This window comes from Setaria viridis, chromosome 6 (assembly GCF_005286985.2).
Source record: "Setaria viridis chromosome 6, Setaria_viridis_v4.0, whole genome shotgun sequence".
Lineage (NCBI taxonomy): Eukaryota > Viridiplantae > Streptophyta > Magnoliopsida > Poales > Poaceae > Setaria > Setaria viridis.
In genome coordinates this window covers 5,461,800-5,479,935 of record NC_048268.2, presented here as the reverse complement: position 1 = coordinate 5,479,935, position 18,136 = coordinate 5,461,800, and the positions used below count along the sequence as shown (strand labels likewise).

The window sequence follows — 18,136 nt, the reverse complement described above, 5'->3', positions numbered from 1 at the left end:
AACCAACCCCGTCGGTTCCTTCTAAGTTCCCCAAGGCAGTGCTCCTTTCAATCTTGGAACTGTGGGATAACCGAGACTGACCGGTGGGCCCACAAATCTTTTCCCCGGATCTCCCGAGGCAAACGCACTCGAGCGGCCTGCACCGCTTCAGAGCTTCTCCGCCGCGTGGCTAAATCCCTCCGACGCCCGCCGCTTTGCCCAGTCGCCGGCCGCGACAGGATGGATTCCCGCGCCCTCCTCCCCAATCGCAGCGGAAGCCCCTCTGCAACCCTTTCTGCAGCACCTCGTCTCGCTCGTGCCCTCGCCGGCCGCGCCTTGGTGCTCCGTCGCCGCTGTGGCAGAGCTTTGCCGCCTGCTGCGTCAAACCTACTCGAGGCTCGCGCCCATCATCTCGCCGGATCCCCGGCTGTAAGGCCCGATGCCTTTCGGCTTTTCCACCGCCTCTGCACAGTCGCGCCGCCCACGAACTCGCTATGCGACGATTCCTCCATCGCCAACCCCGACTCCGGCAGCGTCAGCTCCCTTCTCTCGCCCCACCAGTGCTATGCGACGGCAATGCCGCTGTATCGTGCTCAACTGCGACACCGTTCACACTGTCTTTTCGCCTGTTGCAACCTCGCTTGCAGTGCCTTTTTCCCTGTCACACCAATCACATCCACCGTTCAACGACGCCCGCCTCCGCCAAGATCTCAGCCCCGGCAAAACCGCGCCTGCGCCGCCTGGTCTCCAGTGCCCAATGGCCGAAGACGCTATCTCCGAAGTACTGTTCCGCCGCCCATCGCCGCTCAATCGCCGCCATGGCAGCACACTCCCTCCTTCTCTTTCGGTCTTCGTGCCACTCGAAATCTCTCTCTTTCGTGCTGCTATAAAAAGGGAATGCCAGAGTTCCACCGGAGTTCCTTTGCCTTTGCTATTTCGCCGCCCCTACTCTGAGAGCACCTGAGCACTCCCGCTGAAATCTCAAGAGTTTCCCTCTCCGCTCAAGTCCGCCCCCCCCAATCCACCCAGCCACCTGCTCCTCCGCACTGTGCTAAAGCTTCCTTGTTGCTCACAAGAAGCTCCGCCGCTGCCGGAGCACCGCCGGACATCGCCTCCGCCCAAGCCTTAGTGCTTAAGACCTTCCGCCCAAGTCTGCTCCTTCCCAAAGCTTCACCTATAAACCGAAGGTAAGCTGCCAACCCCTCACCGGTTCGCCCGACCCTATCTCTTCGCCCGACCCCTTTTCCGTCTCGCCCGACCCTGTCAGTTAGCCGACCCTTATCTGCCTCGCCCGAGGACTCGGCTGTATCTTTTTCTTGACCCGAGGGTATCTGTGTAAGATTTCGGGGACTTCTCTGTGATAGATCTGAGGACCCCAAACACAGTTATCCCTTAAGGTTTAAGGGTCAGATCATAAGTTTCTTCCAATCCAACCCTTGGTCTTGTATCCACTGAAGCTTGAACCCCCACACTTTTTCCGTAGCTTTGCTACAAGTTTCTAGGCTAAGACTTGCGAGTGTTGCTGTTGAAATAACCGTCTAAACACTCATTCCTGCATTGCATTCGTGTAGAGTTTCGTCTTACTGACGGCGTCTACGAGGTACACCCGGTTCCAGAAGACGGAGCTATAGCTGAGCTACCAGTTCCACAATCCGAAGTCGTCCCAGCTGAAGACCAGCTTCCCTCCCCTCCGCTTGAAGGCAAGCCCCGGAGCATGAACCTCAAATTTTCCCAAACTTGAGCATGCCTTCTTTCCCATGTTTGTGCATTTACGTATAGGAGTTGTTTGCAACCTTAGAGGCATGACATAGTTCCCTTGCTCTGAACACTAGTTTGTTGGGCCGAGTAGTTGCTATGCTTAAATAGGAACCGGTAAGAGTCGAGTGATTTCCTGTCACTCGCGAGTTATAGGAGTTGGTTGTTTTCCTTCTGTTACAACTATAAGGACGATTGACGGGGTAGGGTTTTGGTTAACTCTTTTGGTGGTCGGCTGATCGCCCCGTCTGTCTATGGAATCTGTTAAGGCCCGACAGTGTTGGTGTTCATGATCAAGTATTTGAAAGTACTAATCTCATACCTAGTATGGGATGGGGAAGCCTAGTACCTGATTGAACTAGGGCGTGGCTTATACCCCTGCTGTCCCTAGAACGAGGTTCCCATGGTGCATCATATGGGTGCAAGTGCGGTCACAGTACGGTAGAAGCTGGGACTGTGGAGCATTGCATGCCAAGGGAAGTTTGGACCTGACACGTGCCCGGGAATTGATGGGGACAGCCGACACAGGAAGCGACCCTTGTGGTGCGCGGATGTCGTGATATTAGGTTCGCCATGCATGGTTAAGAAACTCGAATCGATTCGTCTACCTCTCACAGCTTGAGACTGCTTGATCGCTATGCTACACTGAGTAATGAAAGAGTCTGATGATGACATAGTCTTGATGATGAGCTTATATACATAAAGTTGGATCTATGTTTGCTTAAAGTAAGATGCCAACGTAGATTGGTTAATTAACCTAGAATTTTGAGCTAAAACTTGAAAGCAAAGACCTAACATAGTCGCTCTTGGCAAACAAACCCCTCAGCCAAAAAGCCTTGCATGTCTAGACGTGGTGGGGTAGTTTTACCACCGGTCGGTTAAGTCTTGTTGAGCTTAGCAGCTCAGCCTTGTTTGTGGCTCTCTTTTTAGGTGAAGTCGCAGCTCCTGAGTTTGCTCCTGTTGGCACTTGGCCGCCCCAGCTCCCTCCGGGTTGGACGGTTGAGTGGGATCCCTCTTCGGACGGCGAGGAAAGGGATCACTGATGTCCTGATCGGCCTCATCAGGGGCATCCGACCCCGGCGCTAGCTTCCGCTATTTTACCTTTCCGCTGCTTTTGAATCTTGTAAAACTTTGACTCTTGTTTTGATGTTGAGCTATTTTGTCAAACTTGTTTAACTCAGTGGACCTGTTGTATTCTCTGGAACCACTCACCTTCGTGTGAGCTTTGCTAACTCGGTCCTGTTAAGTGGTTAAATCGGAGGAAATCCGACAGCACCTTGAGTTAACTCGATTAAGGCATGAGTGCCGCGTCTTAAGCGACATAACTGTGCTTTAATTGAGTTAATCCGAGGTGGTTCCGCCACAATAAGTCCAACCGCACTATTTTGGATAAAGTAGCGAACTGTCAAACTAGTTCAACTAAAATAAATTTCAGTCACTTTCTCTAAGGTGTGAACGCGAGGTTTTAGTTTTACGATCCGACTCTTGACGCGGAGCCCGCATATAAGTCGAGCCGTACTACTTTGCACAAGGTAATGGACTGTCAAACTAATTCAAGTGCAACAAATTTCAGTTAATTTCTCCAAAATTTTAAGGTGTGAACACGAAGTTTTAGTTTTAAGGTCCAACTCTTGACGTGGGATCCACATATAAGTCCAGCCGCACTACTTTGAACAAAGTAGCGGACTGTCAAACTAATTCATCTGCAACAAATTTCGGTCAATTTCTTTAAAATTTTAAGGTCTGAACGCGAGGTTTTAGTTTTAGGGTCTGACTCTTGACACGAGCCCACATATAAGTCCAACCACACTACTTTGTATAAAGTAACGGACTGTCAAACTAATTCCACTACAACAAATTTCAGATAATTTCTCTAAACTTTTAAGGTGTGAACACGACATTTAGTTTTAGGATCCGACTCTTGACGTGGGGTCCATATGTAAGTCTAGCCGCGCTACTTTGTACAAAGTAGCGGACTGTCAAACTAATTTAACTGCAATAAATTTTGGGCAATTTCTCTAAAATTTAAGATGTGAACACGAGGTTTTAGTTTTAGGGTCTGACGTGGGGCCCGCATATAGTCGCCGCGCTACTTTGCACAAAGTAGCGGACTGTCAAATTAATTTATCTGCAATAAATTTCAGACAATTTCTCTAAACTTTTAGCTTTTAAGGTATGAACACGAGGTTTGTATAAATCTATAAGTTCATGTACCAAACCCATGTGTTATATCAATTTGTGAGGTGGGTTAGGTGAAGTTTACATAATAGAATTATGGAGCAGGATAGGATGGGGTGGGTGAATGAGTTAATTTATTACAGGTTGGGGTAGGCTGGGTGGGTTTGAGGTGGGTTTCAACCTATTAGCAGGCTGGCCCCGGCCTGGACGGACGTGCGCCATGCAGCAGCTGGTGACGGACGCGGACGCCCTCGTCCGGAGCGGCTGGGCCTGTCGCCGCCGTACGTCCGTCCACAACGTCTACATCTTCAACTCCCATCCCTCTCACTTTTACGGTATGTATATTGAAAATTGCTCTCTAACATATTGAGGGAAAACTGAATGGTAAAATTCGCGAATGGAACGAATTATGATATTACATGGAACAACCAAAATATGCTATGTATTACATTGCAGATGAGCTTTTATGCAAAGAATAGTCTAAAATGTATTTCGTCATCATACACGGATTATGTTTTTTAAACAAACATCTAAGATACATTGGAGGTGATTTTTTAATGTAAAACCATTAAGATCTATATAATCATCAAAGATAACTTTTCTTTGAAAGCCATGTACAATATATTATGTAAGAATCATTTGAGATGTATTTAAAAACTACCTTTATATTTTTTTTACATAAAACCATTTGATATGTACAAAGTCATTGCTCCTTTAAAAAAATCCATTTGAATCGTACTGATGGTAGAAACTTTTCCTAACCGCTAGCTTGTAACGAATAACACACTGCACATTAATTTGTCCTATTTTATCTTTTAGTTAAGTTGAATCTTGTACTAAGAGACCGTTTGGTTTGTGGCCGAAGCTCACTTGACCACGATATTGGTTGTTGACCGCATCGCTCGAGTGCATTTGGATGGAAGACAGCAATTTGTGCCTCCGCACACCTATCAGTTCATTTTCCTTCCAACACATGGGCGAAATTAAGGCGGGCGAGTCTCTCGTCGGAAAATTGGTCAGCCCTGGATTTGGCGTGGCTGGCGTGGGCGTAAACCAAACAGCCCGTAAACAGCCCATAAGTATCATACCGATCCTCATCTCTTTCAAATTTTATAATTTTTTTGCAAACTTTTTTTACACATAATGAAAATATGTATAATCTACAACATTGTGACATCTTCATTGATGAAGTATCGATAAGATATTACAATGATGTAGATTTTATTTTCACTACATTTACCTAGAGATAGGGACGGACATGATATATATATATATATCCATACGTAAAATTCATTGCAAAACTAAAAAGATTAAAAAAGACAAAAATGTTTAGTAATATATATTCAATGGATTTTAAAAATGTCCACAACGACTAATTAATTACAAATAGGTTTTATCAAAATTGCGTGCAATGCCATTTTCATCTATTTGTACTTACCCTTTATATGGTACAGTACTGGTCAATAGTACAAATATTGCATGAAAATTAGCATTGCGGCTCTGTGTGACAAGGCACGTCGGGTAGATTTGGGTGCAGTAAATATTTTTACCATAAAAAAGGCAGTTTTGTCAATATTTGAGCCATATGTATATGATCGTCGGTTCCTAAGATGACATGATAGTAAATATTTGTACCGTCGGGGCGATGATGCAAGATTTTTACCATCAAGGAAGAAACATCGGGTTTAGAAGTTAGAACTGAGTGTGCAAATACTTAGAGCCTGTTTGGTTTCCTTTGCTTATCCATAAGCAACTTAAAAATAAGCAAATAAGCAAGTTTTGAGTTGCTTATGGTTGCTTATGGGGTACTTTACTCCTCCTACCCTCATTATCTCTCCTCTCTCCCCTTTCTCTCTCCTCTTTCCCGGAACTACTCTGGCGCCGCTTCCGCCCGCCGCCTCCGCGCCGCCCGCCGCCGCTCCCGCCCGCCGCCGCTAGCGCCCCGCGGCCGCCGCCTCTGTACTAGGAGCTGGTAATGGTTGGGGGTAGTGGGAAATGGGATGGCAGGGGCAAATATGTCATATGCAATCAGATAAGCAACCCAAACCAAACACCTAGACTTATAAATAAGCAACTACAATTAAGCAAATAAGCAACTTATAAATAAGCATCCATAACCAAACAGGCCCTTATAAATCGCCACTAAAAGTGCTTTCTATGCTAGTAATTAGAGTCATGACGCAATCTTAAGGCAGAAGAAAATTAAAGAAAAGCACAGGAGAAGCTTTATGCATATGGTCCGTGCTCTTTGCGTGATGGTGATAACGTTCCAGGTCCCTTTTATTCCTTGCTTATGAGGTGATCCATGTCCCAGCAACTTAACTTTGGATTGATGCTATACTTTTGCATTATGCCCATATATGCATATCGGTCATCGACATGTGCACAGACTACCACTAAATAGTAAATACCACCATCGTCCGCATGGTCCGATCAGGAATGGCCCAATTAGGGGAGAAGAGTGGCAGGTCCATATCCTTGTCTTGGGCACCATTCATTCTTTGGCACCGGCTGTCTAGCTCAAATCCGGCTGTTCCTCATCTGACTGTCTATATTTTTTTTAGAAAATGGAATTTTATTCCAGTCTTTGCAAGAGTTTTGAGCTTAACATTCATTGTTACAGTTCATGCCTCCATCGTATAAAAGACAAGCTCTCAAAGAGCCAGATCCAACGAAAATATGATTAATCATCGCTAAGCCTCCTAAAGCATGACCACCCGTGTTTTGAGAAGATCTTTATGGCCATGGTCTCCAATGTTCAGCAAGCCCCATTTCAAAAGTGGTCTCTTGCTCTCCTTTAATCTTGCGGAATGCTCCAAGAACGTGCCCAATGAGTCACTCTTAAGATAACCTGCAGATAAGAGTACAATCTGCCTGTCTTACATTGGCAGTGATGCAGGCAATATCAAGACGAGATCTGTATTAGAGAGAGGCTTGGGTATGCACAGCTTTATCACCCATGCTCTTTGCGTGATGGCGATAGTATTCTTGGTCCCAATATTAGTTCCTTGCTTTGGTTCTTTGTACACAAGAGGGGGAGCATGCATATGCCCCACAGCCAACTGTAATTAGCTTTGGATTTGATACTTGCTCGTGTCCAATACGAAGGCAGAGCTATATATATACGTATATGCATGCAGCTGTTGTTAGCGACATATTGGCCAAACATCAGAACTGTGCACAATCCACTAAATAGTTCATAAAATGAGCCTTTCAAGTGCGGTGAACTGGTGGGAAGAGTGGCAGCTGCGCATCCTTGTGTTAGGCAGCCTCGTCATTCAGTTGTACCTCGCAATATTTGCCCCGATTCGTAAGAGCCCCAGCCTCCTTCCCTTCTATAGATTTCTTATCTGGCTGTCGTATCTCGGTGGCGATGCTCTTGCAATATACGCCCTAGCCACACTCTTCAACCGCCAGAAAAAGCTACAGTGTCATCCCTCTTATGTGGACGCTGGTAGTCACGATCTAGAGGTGCTATGGGCCCCTATCTTACTGATACATTTGGGTGGACGGATGACCATATCAGCCTACAACATCGAAGACAATGAGCTCTGGCTACGACACATTGGCGTCGCAGTCTCTCAGGTATGTACCTCTGTTTACTACTGTACCTCTGTTTTTCTCTCATCTGCTATCTACCAGATCTACTCACTCTGTTCCAAATTGTAATTCATTTAGACTTTATATATAACTTTTGGGATGCATCTAGACTATATATCTAGATTCATAGTAAAAATAATGTATCTAGAAAAATAGAACAACCTACAATTTGGAACCGCGGAAGTACTGATCTACCCACCCACACCCACGTACATATTGAAGGTAGCATTTCTTCTGTCCCTCGCTCTTCGTGGACCTGCTAGGCTTTGTGAGCTGATAACGTGGATCGGGTTGAGCTGAGGTTGTCCGAGACCATTACTGTTTGAAGCTATTTTTCATTTCATTTATTGGAAGTGGGCCAGTGCCGGGGATTGTGGGCTGATTTTGCGAATCGGGTTGAGCTGAAGTTGTCTCTACCCATTACTATTTATTTCTACTTTTATTTAAGAAAAAACACAAGCTTTGAGCTAGCACATTATAATTTGTTCTACGTTTACATATAGTTTGTTGTTGGGGAAGAGTAAAGTTACTTGCGATTGTTTCTCTGCTACTGATTCGAGATGCTTTTTTCCTTGGAATTTTAATATTGTATGTATAGATTTTGAACCCATTTTTGGGTACTGGGTCAAAGTATAGTTCCAAATCTGAAAATCAAATTATAGTAAGTCTGCTGAAAACATTTTACTCATGTTCCGATCCAACAGATCATTGATAAGATTTTGTTGCACATGCAATTGTTTAAATTTTGATACTAGTCTTTTTATCTTTGTTGTAGCGCACACGCATATTTATTACTAATAATAAAGAAATTGTCTTAGCCAGTTACTATTTTATGTTTGTCTTTTATTGAAATTGGCATGCGGAGCTTTGTGGGTATATTTCCAGAATCATGCTAAACTGATGTTGTCTCGGCCCATTACTATTCAATATTTTAATTTATTTTAAAAAACCCCAAACTTTATGCTAGAAAAATGTAAACTTACTCTACTTGTTATGCGTTTACTTATAGTTTGTTAGGAAAAACGGTTAAGTTATTGCAAAGTTTGCTTCACTGCTGAATTCAAGTTACTTTTCCTTAGAGTTCTAATATTATTGTATGTCTAGATTTTTCAACCAATTTTTGGGTACTCATTCAAAATGTAGCTCCACTGCCCAAAATCAAATGATAATAAGACTGCCAAAAGAATTTCACTCATGTTTCCACATATTGTTGTTGGTACAGACAAACTTTCCATAGCGCCGCACATACAATTCTCTCTAAATTTTAATACCAGCTCATTTTATACCCTTTAATACCTAGGAATATTTGCTAGTTTAAATCTATTTCTTTTTCGTAATACTAATAACAAAGTTGCGTTTATGTTGTCCGTCTCTCCTTAGGCCACGCACCATGGGCTAGGCTCGACTCCATGACCGAATTGTTATTAATATCTAGAGGCCAATCCACTTGCATTTGCAAATTTTGCCTAAAAAGAAAAAAAAAGAGAAAAAGGGAAGAATATTACCCTTGGCCGGTGCCCCCGGTGTGTGATGATAAGAATGCCGAGCGAGTTAGGGGTTCGGGGATTTGGGTTTTCAATGGTTGTTGCTTCCCCCAAACCTAAAATCCCCAATGGAAGGGAAGCTTGCACAAGCCGATGATTAGTGGGCAGGTGGTGAGGCGGGCGAACACCGGATGCCATCGATGGTGGCATCACGGTAGTAAAGTTTATATGTGGAGGGCGGGGATGTGGCAGTGATGGGTGGGAAATAAGCAGCACACAGCGAGGCGGAGTCCATGCGGAGTTAGTGGGAGAGGAGGTGTGGTTGGCAATTGTTAGCAGCAGGCGAGAGGGGACATACTGGGGGCAGCAAGAGAAGAAAGTTGACCGTGATCCATGCTATCCAATCCTACCAAGCATGTCAGCATGCGCAGCCTCACGTTTAAGGATTTAGGTAGTTCTGCCTGCAAGCAGCCCCTCTGTGGGTTGATTTCACGAGGGCTAAGCTGAGAGGCCACTACATTGTTCGAAAATGACTCGTATATAAGGATCCAATAGTTGAGATTAATTGTATACTACTAAAATCTTAAACTATAGTATATGTAATATGCATGAGTAGTATGGGTAGTATAGGGGTATGATTGGAAATATGTAAAATGGCATTGTTGGGAGATAGACGGGCGCCGCGGCGTGCGGGCGGTGGCGGTGGCCGAGCAGGAAAATGTTGTGCGGAAAAAAAATCCCAAATAATATATGTTATGCTAATTACAATTTTACCCATACCAAAAAATAGCCTATACTCTATACTACCATCTAGTAGTATTATGCACTGTAAAAGAGCTCGTACGTTTGATGTTTCTTTTATTGAAACAACATGTGTTGGCTTTGTGGGACGATTTCAAAAATAGGGCAAAGCTAAGGTTGTCTTCGCCTATTACTGTTTGATATTTTTTTCTTATGTATAAGAAAACCCAAACTCTGTGCTACCAAATGTAACTTGTTTTACATTAAATTTACTTTTAATTAAGGAAAATCAATTTACTAGGAAAGTTTAATTCTTCCGGTGATTCGAGTTTTCTTTTCCTCAGAGTTCTAATATTAGATGTATAGATGTTAGTAACTATATCTGTGCGATGCACCATGATCGAGCATCAAAATCTAGTTACTAATATAAAGATTAATTTTAGCTTTGATTCTGGTTATCTCCAGACCGATACATGCACCACCTCAATGACAAATAACATCGTAAGTTAGATGAATGAAAATTATCTCAGAACACAAAATTTATATATTGTAGTAGTAGGATGAATATAAAAACTTTTTTGTGTTCCTGAAATATATATGCATGTAGACATAGACATTGACTGGTATTATGTATTATGATAGGTTACCATTGTAGCCCCAAACTTTGCATATTTGGCATTACATTAGGCACCGATGCTAATATTTTTGGCCACTTTATTTCTCAGGTCTCGGTAACTGTCTATGTGTTTACCACGTCGTGGTCGCCCTCAGCTGACAAGAGGTTATTAGCTGCAGCCATTCTGCTGTTTGTCCTTGGGGTTTTCAGATGCTTTGAGAAGCCCTTTGCTCTCAGGAGGGCTAGCTTTAGTAACTTAGTCACCTCTTTCCATCCGGCCCCGTGGACTGAGACTACCAACAGAGAAGTAGTGCTTGAAAAGTATATACAAGAAGCAGCGGACTTTGTCCAACGCAACCAAGATCCTCCAACATTGGACATGGCTGAAAAGCAGCATCACTTGGAGCGGCTCTCTAACCATGACATGCTATTTGTGGACTTTGCATATGCCTATGATGACCGTTTTGAGAAGCTGAAATCCTTGTGGTTCCTGGATGCCGAAACAGGGTTTGAAGCGCTACGTCGAGGGCTCTCCAACACATTCAATATTATTTACACAAAGCTCTGGCAAGTCCGTGATGAAAACAGAGATGTAGATTATTTGGGTGGCATGTTTTCGATCCTTTTGTGGAATATTACAACGACATTTCCAATCGCTTCCATAATCCTCTTCCACGTCAGCAAAAAAGAAGGTTACAGGGGAAGCGATATCAAGGTTACATGTTTGTTATTGTACATCACATATTTTTCGGAGATTCTCTCAGCACCTGAAAGATTATTTTCTATTAAGTGGAGAAGCCGTCTTTTTAAATGGTTTGCAAGATTTCTTTGTCCCCGCCCGCCAGTCATGGTTGCCCAACATAGCCTTATAGGAGGAGGATTGTTGGCTCGTGACAATAAGTACTCAATTTTATTGAGCATTGGAAAATGTTTCAAAGGCCAAGATTTTCTTCGCCAGCTTATTGGCCGGTGTTACTCACCCGAGGGAGAGGGCATTACAAGCATGGTTCGTGATCATGTTAAAGATGGATGGATATTTTATATAAGAGATGTTGAGAGTTATTGGGAGTTCAATGATTTCAGGGGCCACTTGTCTCTTCAGCACAATGGATGTGAAGAGAACCTTGGATGGAGTATAGAGAAGCCATTTGATGAGAGCATCATTATCTGGCATGTGGCCACAGATTTTTGCATCCATCGTAAGCCCAATGGCCCATCTGTTGATTCTAAATTTGCTAGAATTATTTCCAATTACATGATGTATCTGTTGTCTGCTAAACCTGAGATGTTGTTGCCTGGAAGTAGAATCACTCTGTTCAATACCGCCAGCAAGGAAATCAGCGATATCCTCCAAGGTGACGATGGTGTATCACCCTTAGACAAGGAACAACTTATGGAAAAGATAATAAATAAGGCAGAGAAAGCTGAAGCGGGTTTTCTTCACGAAGCTTGGCTGCTTGCTGAAGCTCTGATGCAATTAGGTGATGATGCCAAGATGTGGGAAGTAATCAGAGGTGTATGGGTCGAGATGCTCTGCTTTTCTGCTGGTAGATGCAGGGGTTACCTGCACGCCAAGAGTCTTTGTATCGGGGGCGAGTACCTCACCTTTGTGTCGCTCCTGATGTCACAGGCGGGACTGGAGATTTTTCCAGACAAGCAGCAGAGGGTGAAGCTTCGCCTTCCCAAAGAGCAGAGGGTGTCCATCGCAAAGCTAATGATAGAAGAAGCTAACCAACCTGCTGCCATGGTTCTTGTGTTTGGAGAAGAAAACGCTGCCACTCAGCCATCGGCTTCCCAAGATGTTGTTGTCGCTGAAGTATAAGGGAATTATCCGTTTTTCTCATCAACTAGTATCGAGGTCTCGAGTTACAATTGTCGATGCCTTTGAACAGCTCCACCCTGCTCACTTTCTATGGAACATTGTTGCTTTCTTTCGTCTTGTTGTAATATCCAATAAAAGTTTATGTAATGTCTATGCCGGCTGACCTTGGCATACATGCATGTAACATGTCTTGTAATCTTGTTTCAAATTTCAATAATTCACTACTAGTATAAGAAACACTCATATTAGAAATCTCATGTCTCACTAATTCGTCTGGCAATCTCATGTCTCATGGTTCAAATTAAGAAACTCATAAGACAACTTAGAAGGTTAGAATCATGGGAGATAGCTCTGATCCCGTGGTTCCAATTAAGATGAGTAAGAGATACTAGTATCTCTTATATGGTTCCAATTAAGAACCATGTAACAAAATTATGATATAGTATGAAGTAGTTAAGTACGGTCTGACTCTAAGTCTCTAATACTAGGAACTAAAATGATGATACACCAAGTAGTTCAACCGTCTAAGTGGGCTGGCTGGGCTGACAAATCTTCTGTTCTTTATGATTCAGTCCGTCAGCACGCGAGCTCTCCGGCCCGGTTGGCCGGCACCCGGCATGCTCGATCTGATCGAACTCATGCAGAAACAGGCTCGATCTCCCAACCTCTTTGGTGGGTCGATCTCAACACCAAAAAGCCTATCAAGTCAGAAGGCACGGGGTTTCTTCATCTAAATCATCACCGCTGGCGGCGGCTATAGGATCGTCTCCTTCACGGCCGGCCGGTCTAGTGATTGGATGTGCGCCATGCAGCAGCCGGCGACGGACGCGGAGCTCGTGGACGCCCTCGCCCGGAGGCGCCTCGGCCTACCGCCGCAGCCGTCGCAGCCCTTCACCGTCCACGACGTCGTCGTCATCTTCAACTCCGATCCCTCCGACCTCTACGGTAGTACGACCGAAACCTCTCTCTCTCTAAACTTGCATCAAATGATTGCTGTATTTGCATCATGTCTGCCGCCGCGCACAGACAAGTACGGTGGCGGCGGGGCGACCTCGTCGGGCGGCGTCTACTTCTTCAGAAACCAATTCACCTGCGACGACGGCTGGAAGGTGGCCGCCGGGACTCAGCCGGTCTTGGACGGCGTCGGCGCCATCGTCGGGACGAAGGACACGCTGGTGTTCCACGAGGGGCGGTGGCTCCCGAGGACGCGCTGGGCCATGGACGAGTTCAAAGCCGAGTACCAGATGGGTTTCGACTACTCGGACTACTGGCTGCGCCTGTACCGCCTCCGCCGGCTTGAGGGATGACACGGAAGCGCTGCGGTCGCTCGGTAATTTATCCAGCAATTGTAGTTTATGATGAATCTAAGATTGTCAGCACCAACAAAAGTGTTTGCTTTTCAAATAAATTGATTCTAAAGCGATGAACAGTGGAGGATGAATAATGGATGATGATGGATACCATTGCACACTAATTTCACAAGTGCACTGAATGAGTTATATCACTTAGAACACTTGAACATACAATAGCTACTTACTACCTTATTCCAGCCAAAATCACACTAATATAGTTACTTACTTCCTTATTCCACAAACACAACCCGGGCACTATGACATATATCAATCCACGGGCAGATCACCCGACCTTATTCCACGGGCAGTTACTGGAACACCGCTGCTTCCATGAAGAATATCGTCTAGGCTGCCTTTAGAAAGAAACTCATACACAAGCATTGGCTTGTCAACTTCTAGCTAGGCAACATCCTGTTAGCTTAACAATGTTTTTGTGGATCACTTGTGATTGGATAATGGCTTCATTGGCAAACTGATCATTTTGTGCCACATTTCCATCAATCGGCCTCTTTACTGCAACTAACTGATTGTCAAGAAAGCCCTTGTAAACTTCAGCAAAGGCATCACGTCCAATGAAATTACTTCGTTTCAAGATTGGGTTAAGCTCCTCCTTTTTGTAAATCTTTATATTTTTTGCCCTTTCTAGTGTAGGGCCTCCATTTTTTTCTGAAAAATTCTGACATCTTCCTTTTCTCATTGCGAATAAGCATTAAGAACACCAGAAGTGCTATTCTAATGCCAAGTTGCATTATTAGTACCAAGGATGATCTCTAGATTAAAAGAATACGTGAAGATCACGATTTACAAATAACAATCACCCCTTCATGTGGGCGATGGTGGTGGGAAGTCCACTTGGACGTACAGATCAGCTTCAGCCTATGGGTGACCCACAGCTGCTAGGGATGGGGATGTACATGGTATATCCCTAACGAATTTTCATTGCCAAATTCAGTTTATAATTAAAAAATGTGCAAGGCAAATTCTTCTCGATTTCGTACGAGAGTCGGTATAGAGCCCGATCCCCATGCAACTCGTGCAGAAAACAAAGTCGGTCCAAAACTTGATTAGCTGCTCCATCGAACAGGAGATCGATCCCAAGTAAGAAGCCACGTACGGTGTTTCTTCACCAAATCATCATCGTCGCCGGCGGCGGCTAACTAGGATCGTCTGCCTCACGGCCGGCCGATCTTGTCGATCGCCGGCGGCTAGCAGCATCCGGTGACGGACGCGGAGCTCGTGAAGGCCCTCGCCCGGAGGTGCCAGGGCCTACCCCCACCGCCGTCGCAGTCCTTCACCGTCCACGACGACGTCCGCATCTTCCACTTCCACTTGCATGAAACAAATATCATCCCTGCAAGTTGATCAACTCTGCTAGATGATCAATTCTTCGTTGCCAGACAAGTACGGGGGACGGCGCGGACGCGTCCGGCTGCGTCTACTTCTTCAGCAACCAGTTCACGTACCAGGACGGCTGGAAGGTGGCCGCCGGGACTCAGCCGGTCTTTTAAGGCGGCGGCGACGACGTCAGCTCGAAGGACACGCTGGTATTCCACGAAGGGCGGTGGCTCCCGAAGACGCGCTGGGCCATGGACGAGTACGACGCCAAGAAGGTCTTCAACTGCTGGACTACTGGCTGGGCCTCTACCGCCTGCGCCGGATTGACGGATGATCTTTTATCACTGCCCTTTTATCCCAAGAGACATGGATGATCTAAGTGTCATTTGAATAAATTAGAGATGAACTTAACATTGTATATACTTCATTCACTACTACAGAAAACAACATCACCACCAGCTTCAAAACCTCCTTCACCGCCGGTTTGGGACCCGTCATATCCAATTCGGTGGTGATGGAGCACCCATCACCGCCGATTCTGAAACTGGCGGTGATACCCATTCAATAAAAAATCCACGCCGGCTCCGCATCCTGCCGGCCCTGCCCTTCCAGAGCAGCCGAAGCCCCGATGCGCCACCACCACCCCATCGGCGCCACACACACCGAGAGAGAAGCTGTCCGCAGCCTTATCTAGGTGGCATCTGTGCTGGCGGGCACCTGCCAGTATAGATGCACTCCATCGGTGCTGGCAGGCGCTTAGATCACATTTGTGCTGGCAGCATGCTAATTTTCTTGTGCCAGTGCAAATCATTTCTGACATGGTGTAATGAAACTAATTTTATATTGGTGTATTTTTTCTATAAACTTATTAGACAAAAACTTAACGGATTTCATTTAAATGAAGGGGGTAAGTGTACGTATTAGAGGCACGGCACAAGGTTGGGGCCGGGCGGAGTATTTTTTTTAAAAAAAAAAGCACACGAGAAGCCTCCTTACAAGATGGTGACAATATTCCGGGTCCTACCTATTGTTCCTAGCTTTGCTTACGTACGGGGTTTCCTTGTCCCAGCCAACATAACTTTGTGCCCAGGCGGGTGCAAAGCTATACATGTGCATACCTACATGGTTTACATCTGTTGTTAGACAATAATATATATCAGGCATATTATTGGAGATCAGACCTGTGCACTAACCACTAAATACCATCGCCGTGCGTGCTGGGAGAGGGATAAATAACGGTTGGGGGAATTCAGAAAATAGTACCGGTATGCCTTGGTGTTCAGGAATAGCACTAGTTCTACGTGTCTTCACAGAATAGCATCACATGTTAAGCGATAGTTCATGAAACAGCACTACTACTTATTTCCTCTTTTATTTCAATGTATCTGTTCTTTTCCACCGAAACTAAAAGGCCAACTTGCCCTTCCTCTTTCTCAACTCGTTACGCAAACTCATTTTACTCCAAGCCTAACCACACCCCAGATGGCATGGCCGCTGGTGGTTGCTAACAACTCTAACCCCTAAAACGGGATCGGAAAGAAGCAGCGACGTGCATGGATAGAGTAGGATGGGCAATGATTGCATGGGCAGCTAGCGGAAGTGTGCTGACAGCACAGGAGCCGATGGGCAGAATGACGCCGGTAGCGCACGCGGTGGTGAGATTGATGACGGCGGGATGGTCATCAACATTGCACTGGATGGTGATTGGTGGAAGATACACCGCATCTGTAGGGTGAGTTCGCATCCCGATCTTGATCTGAGTCTGTAGTTTTGGTCTCAATTGGTGTGTAGGAAAGACGATAAGTTTACTTTGCATGCTTAGATTTCAACCTATATACAACTATTCTTGATGATGGGAGTAGAGTTGAGTTGGAGGATAAAGAACATGTGTTGTTTGTAAATATTGGCGGTGGAAAGTTAATCCAACATTTAATTGATGATCTTTGCAAGGAGGTAGAAAAGGGAGGCCAGCAGACTTGAAATGCAGCAGGGGCAATTTGGTCTATTTGCAAGTGAAAAAAGGACCCGAACCAAATAAAAGAGTGAGAAAAGTTGATCGAGTGCTATTTGAAGATTTATGTGGCAAAACGAGTGCTGTTCTATGAATTCATAGCTAGGTTTGTAGTGCTATTTCCTGGACAACGTGAAAAATCAGTGCTATTCTCTGAATTTCCCCAATAACGGTCCTCTCCACAAGAGTGCTCCAACATGGCGGGTATAGTGGCAGGCTGCATATATCCTTGTCTTAGGCACCAGTCATTCTTTGCCACCTTTTGTATGGCTGCCTACCTGACATTCTAGCTGTCAAACCTCTTGGTGGCGATGCTCTTGCTATATACGCCCTCGCCACACTCTGCAAGAAGAAGCCACGAGAACTAGCAGTTTTGTAAATGGCTGCCACGACCTCTAAGTGTTATGGGCGCCCATATCCCTGCTTATACATCTGATCTTTGTGGTGGGCAATGCAAGATCTTCGTCCTAGATCTGGCACACAGGAGCTAGTGATGTATAACGACCTGCTACATATATACATGTATATGAAACATATATTACCTCCATTCTTAAATATATGAACTACTACTCCCTCCGTCCTAAATTACTATTCGTTTGGGTTTTCTAGATACGCACATTTTGACATGCACCTAGATATATACTCCCTCCGTATAGGAAAAGGAAGTCATTTTGGATAGCGACACGGTCTCCAAAGCATTACTTTGACTCCTTGTTTTTATAAAAATATTTATCCAAAAGTGATATATGTATATTTTTATGAAAGTATTTTTCAAGACAAATCTATTTATATGGCTTTCACATTTCCAAACTCAACAACCTAAAAGTTATTCATGATTTATATTCCCAATGTTTGACCCAAACCTTGTCCAAAACGACTTTCTTTTCCTATACGGAGGGAGTACTAGATACATCACAAAAGATGTATCTAGAAAAGCTAAAACAAATAGTAATTTAGGACGGAGGGAGTAATTAGTTTGTCCTAAACGTCATATATTTAGGAATGGAGGGAGTAGAACTTTTGTTTCCATGACATGCAGGCAATGGCAAGGCTGCAGCTTCGTATAGGTATCTGTATGTATTATTAGAGGCACGGTATGTAGGAGCTAAGCTTGGGGAATGAAAAAAATCAAAGAATGGTGCCCACATGGAAAGCGTCCGTTTAATTTGCTCTTTGCGTGAGATGGTGATAGTAGTATGTATTCCTGGTCCCCGGCGTATTAATTCCTCGCTTGGTAGGGAGGAGGCCGGATCTGTGTCCCAG

At 44.7% G+C, this 18,136-nt stretch overlaps 2 protein-coding genes across 2 annotated transcripts; both read left to right on the top strand.

Moving 5' to 3' along the window:
* The first annotated feature begins 6,971 nt into the window (after positions 1–6,971).
* Positions 6,972–12,354, top strand: LOC117859975 (uncharacterized). The gene is made up of 2 exons (XM_034743178.2): positions 6,972–7,497; positions 10,463–12,354. The coding sequence occupies exons 1-2, from the start codon at positions 7,117–7,119 to the stop codon at positions 12,173–12,175; spliced, it is 2,094 nt and encodes a 697-aa protein (XP_034599069.1). The 5' UTR covers positions 6,972–7,116; the 3' UTR covers positions 12,176–12,354.
* Positions 12,355–12,853: 499 nt separating this feature from the next.
* On the top strand, positions 12,854–15,375 carry LOC117862001 (uncharacterized). Its single transcript, XM_034745510.2, has 2 exons — positions 12,854–13,120; positions 13,202–15,375. The coding sequence occupies exons 1-2, from the start codon at positions 12,973–12,975 to the stop codon at positions 13,480–13,482; spliced, it is 429 nt and encodes a 142-aa protein (XP_034601401.1). The 5' UTR covers positions 12,854–12,972; the 3' UTR covers positions 13,483–15,375.
* Positions 15,376–18,136: the final 2,761 nt, after the last annotated feature.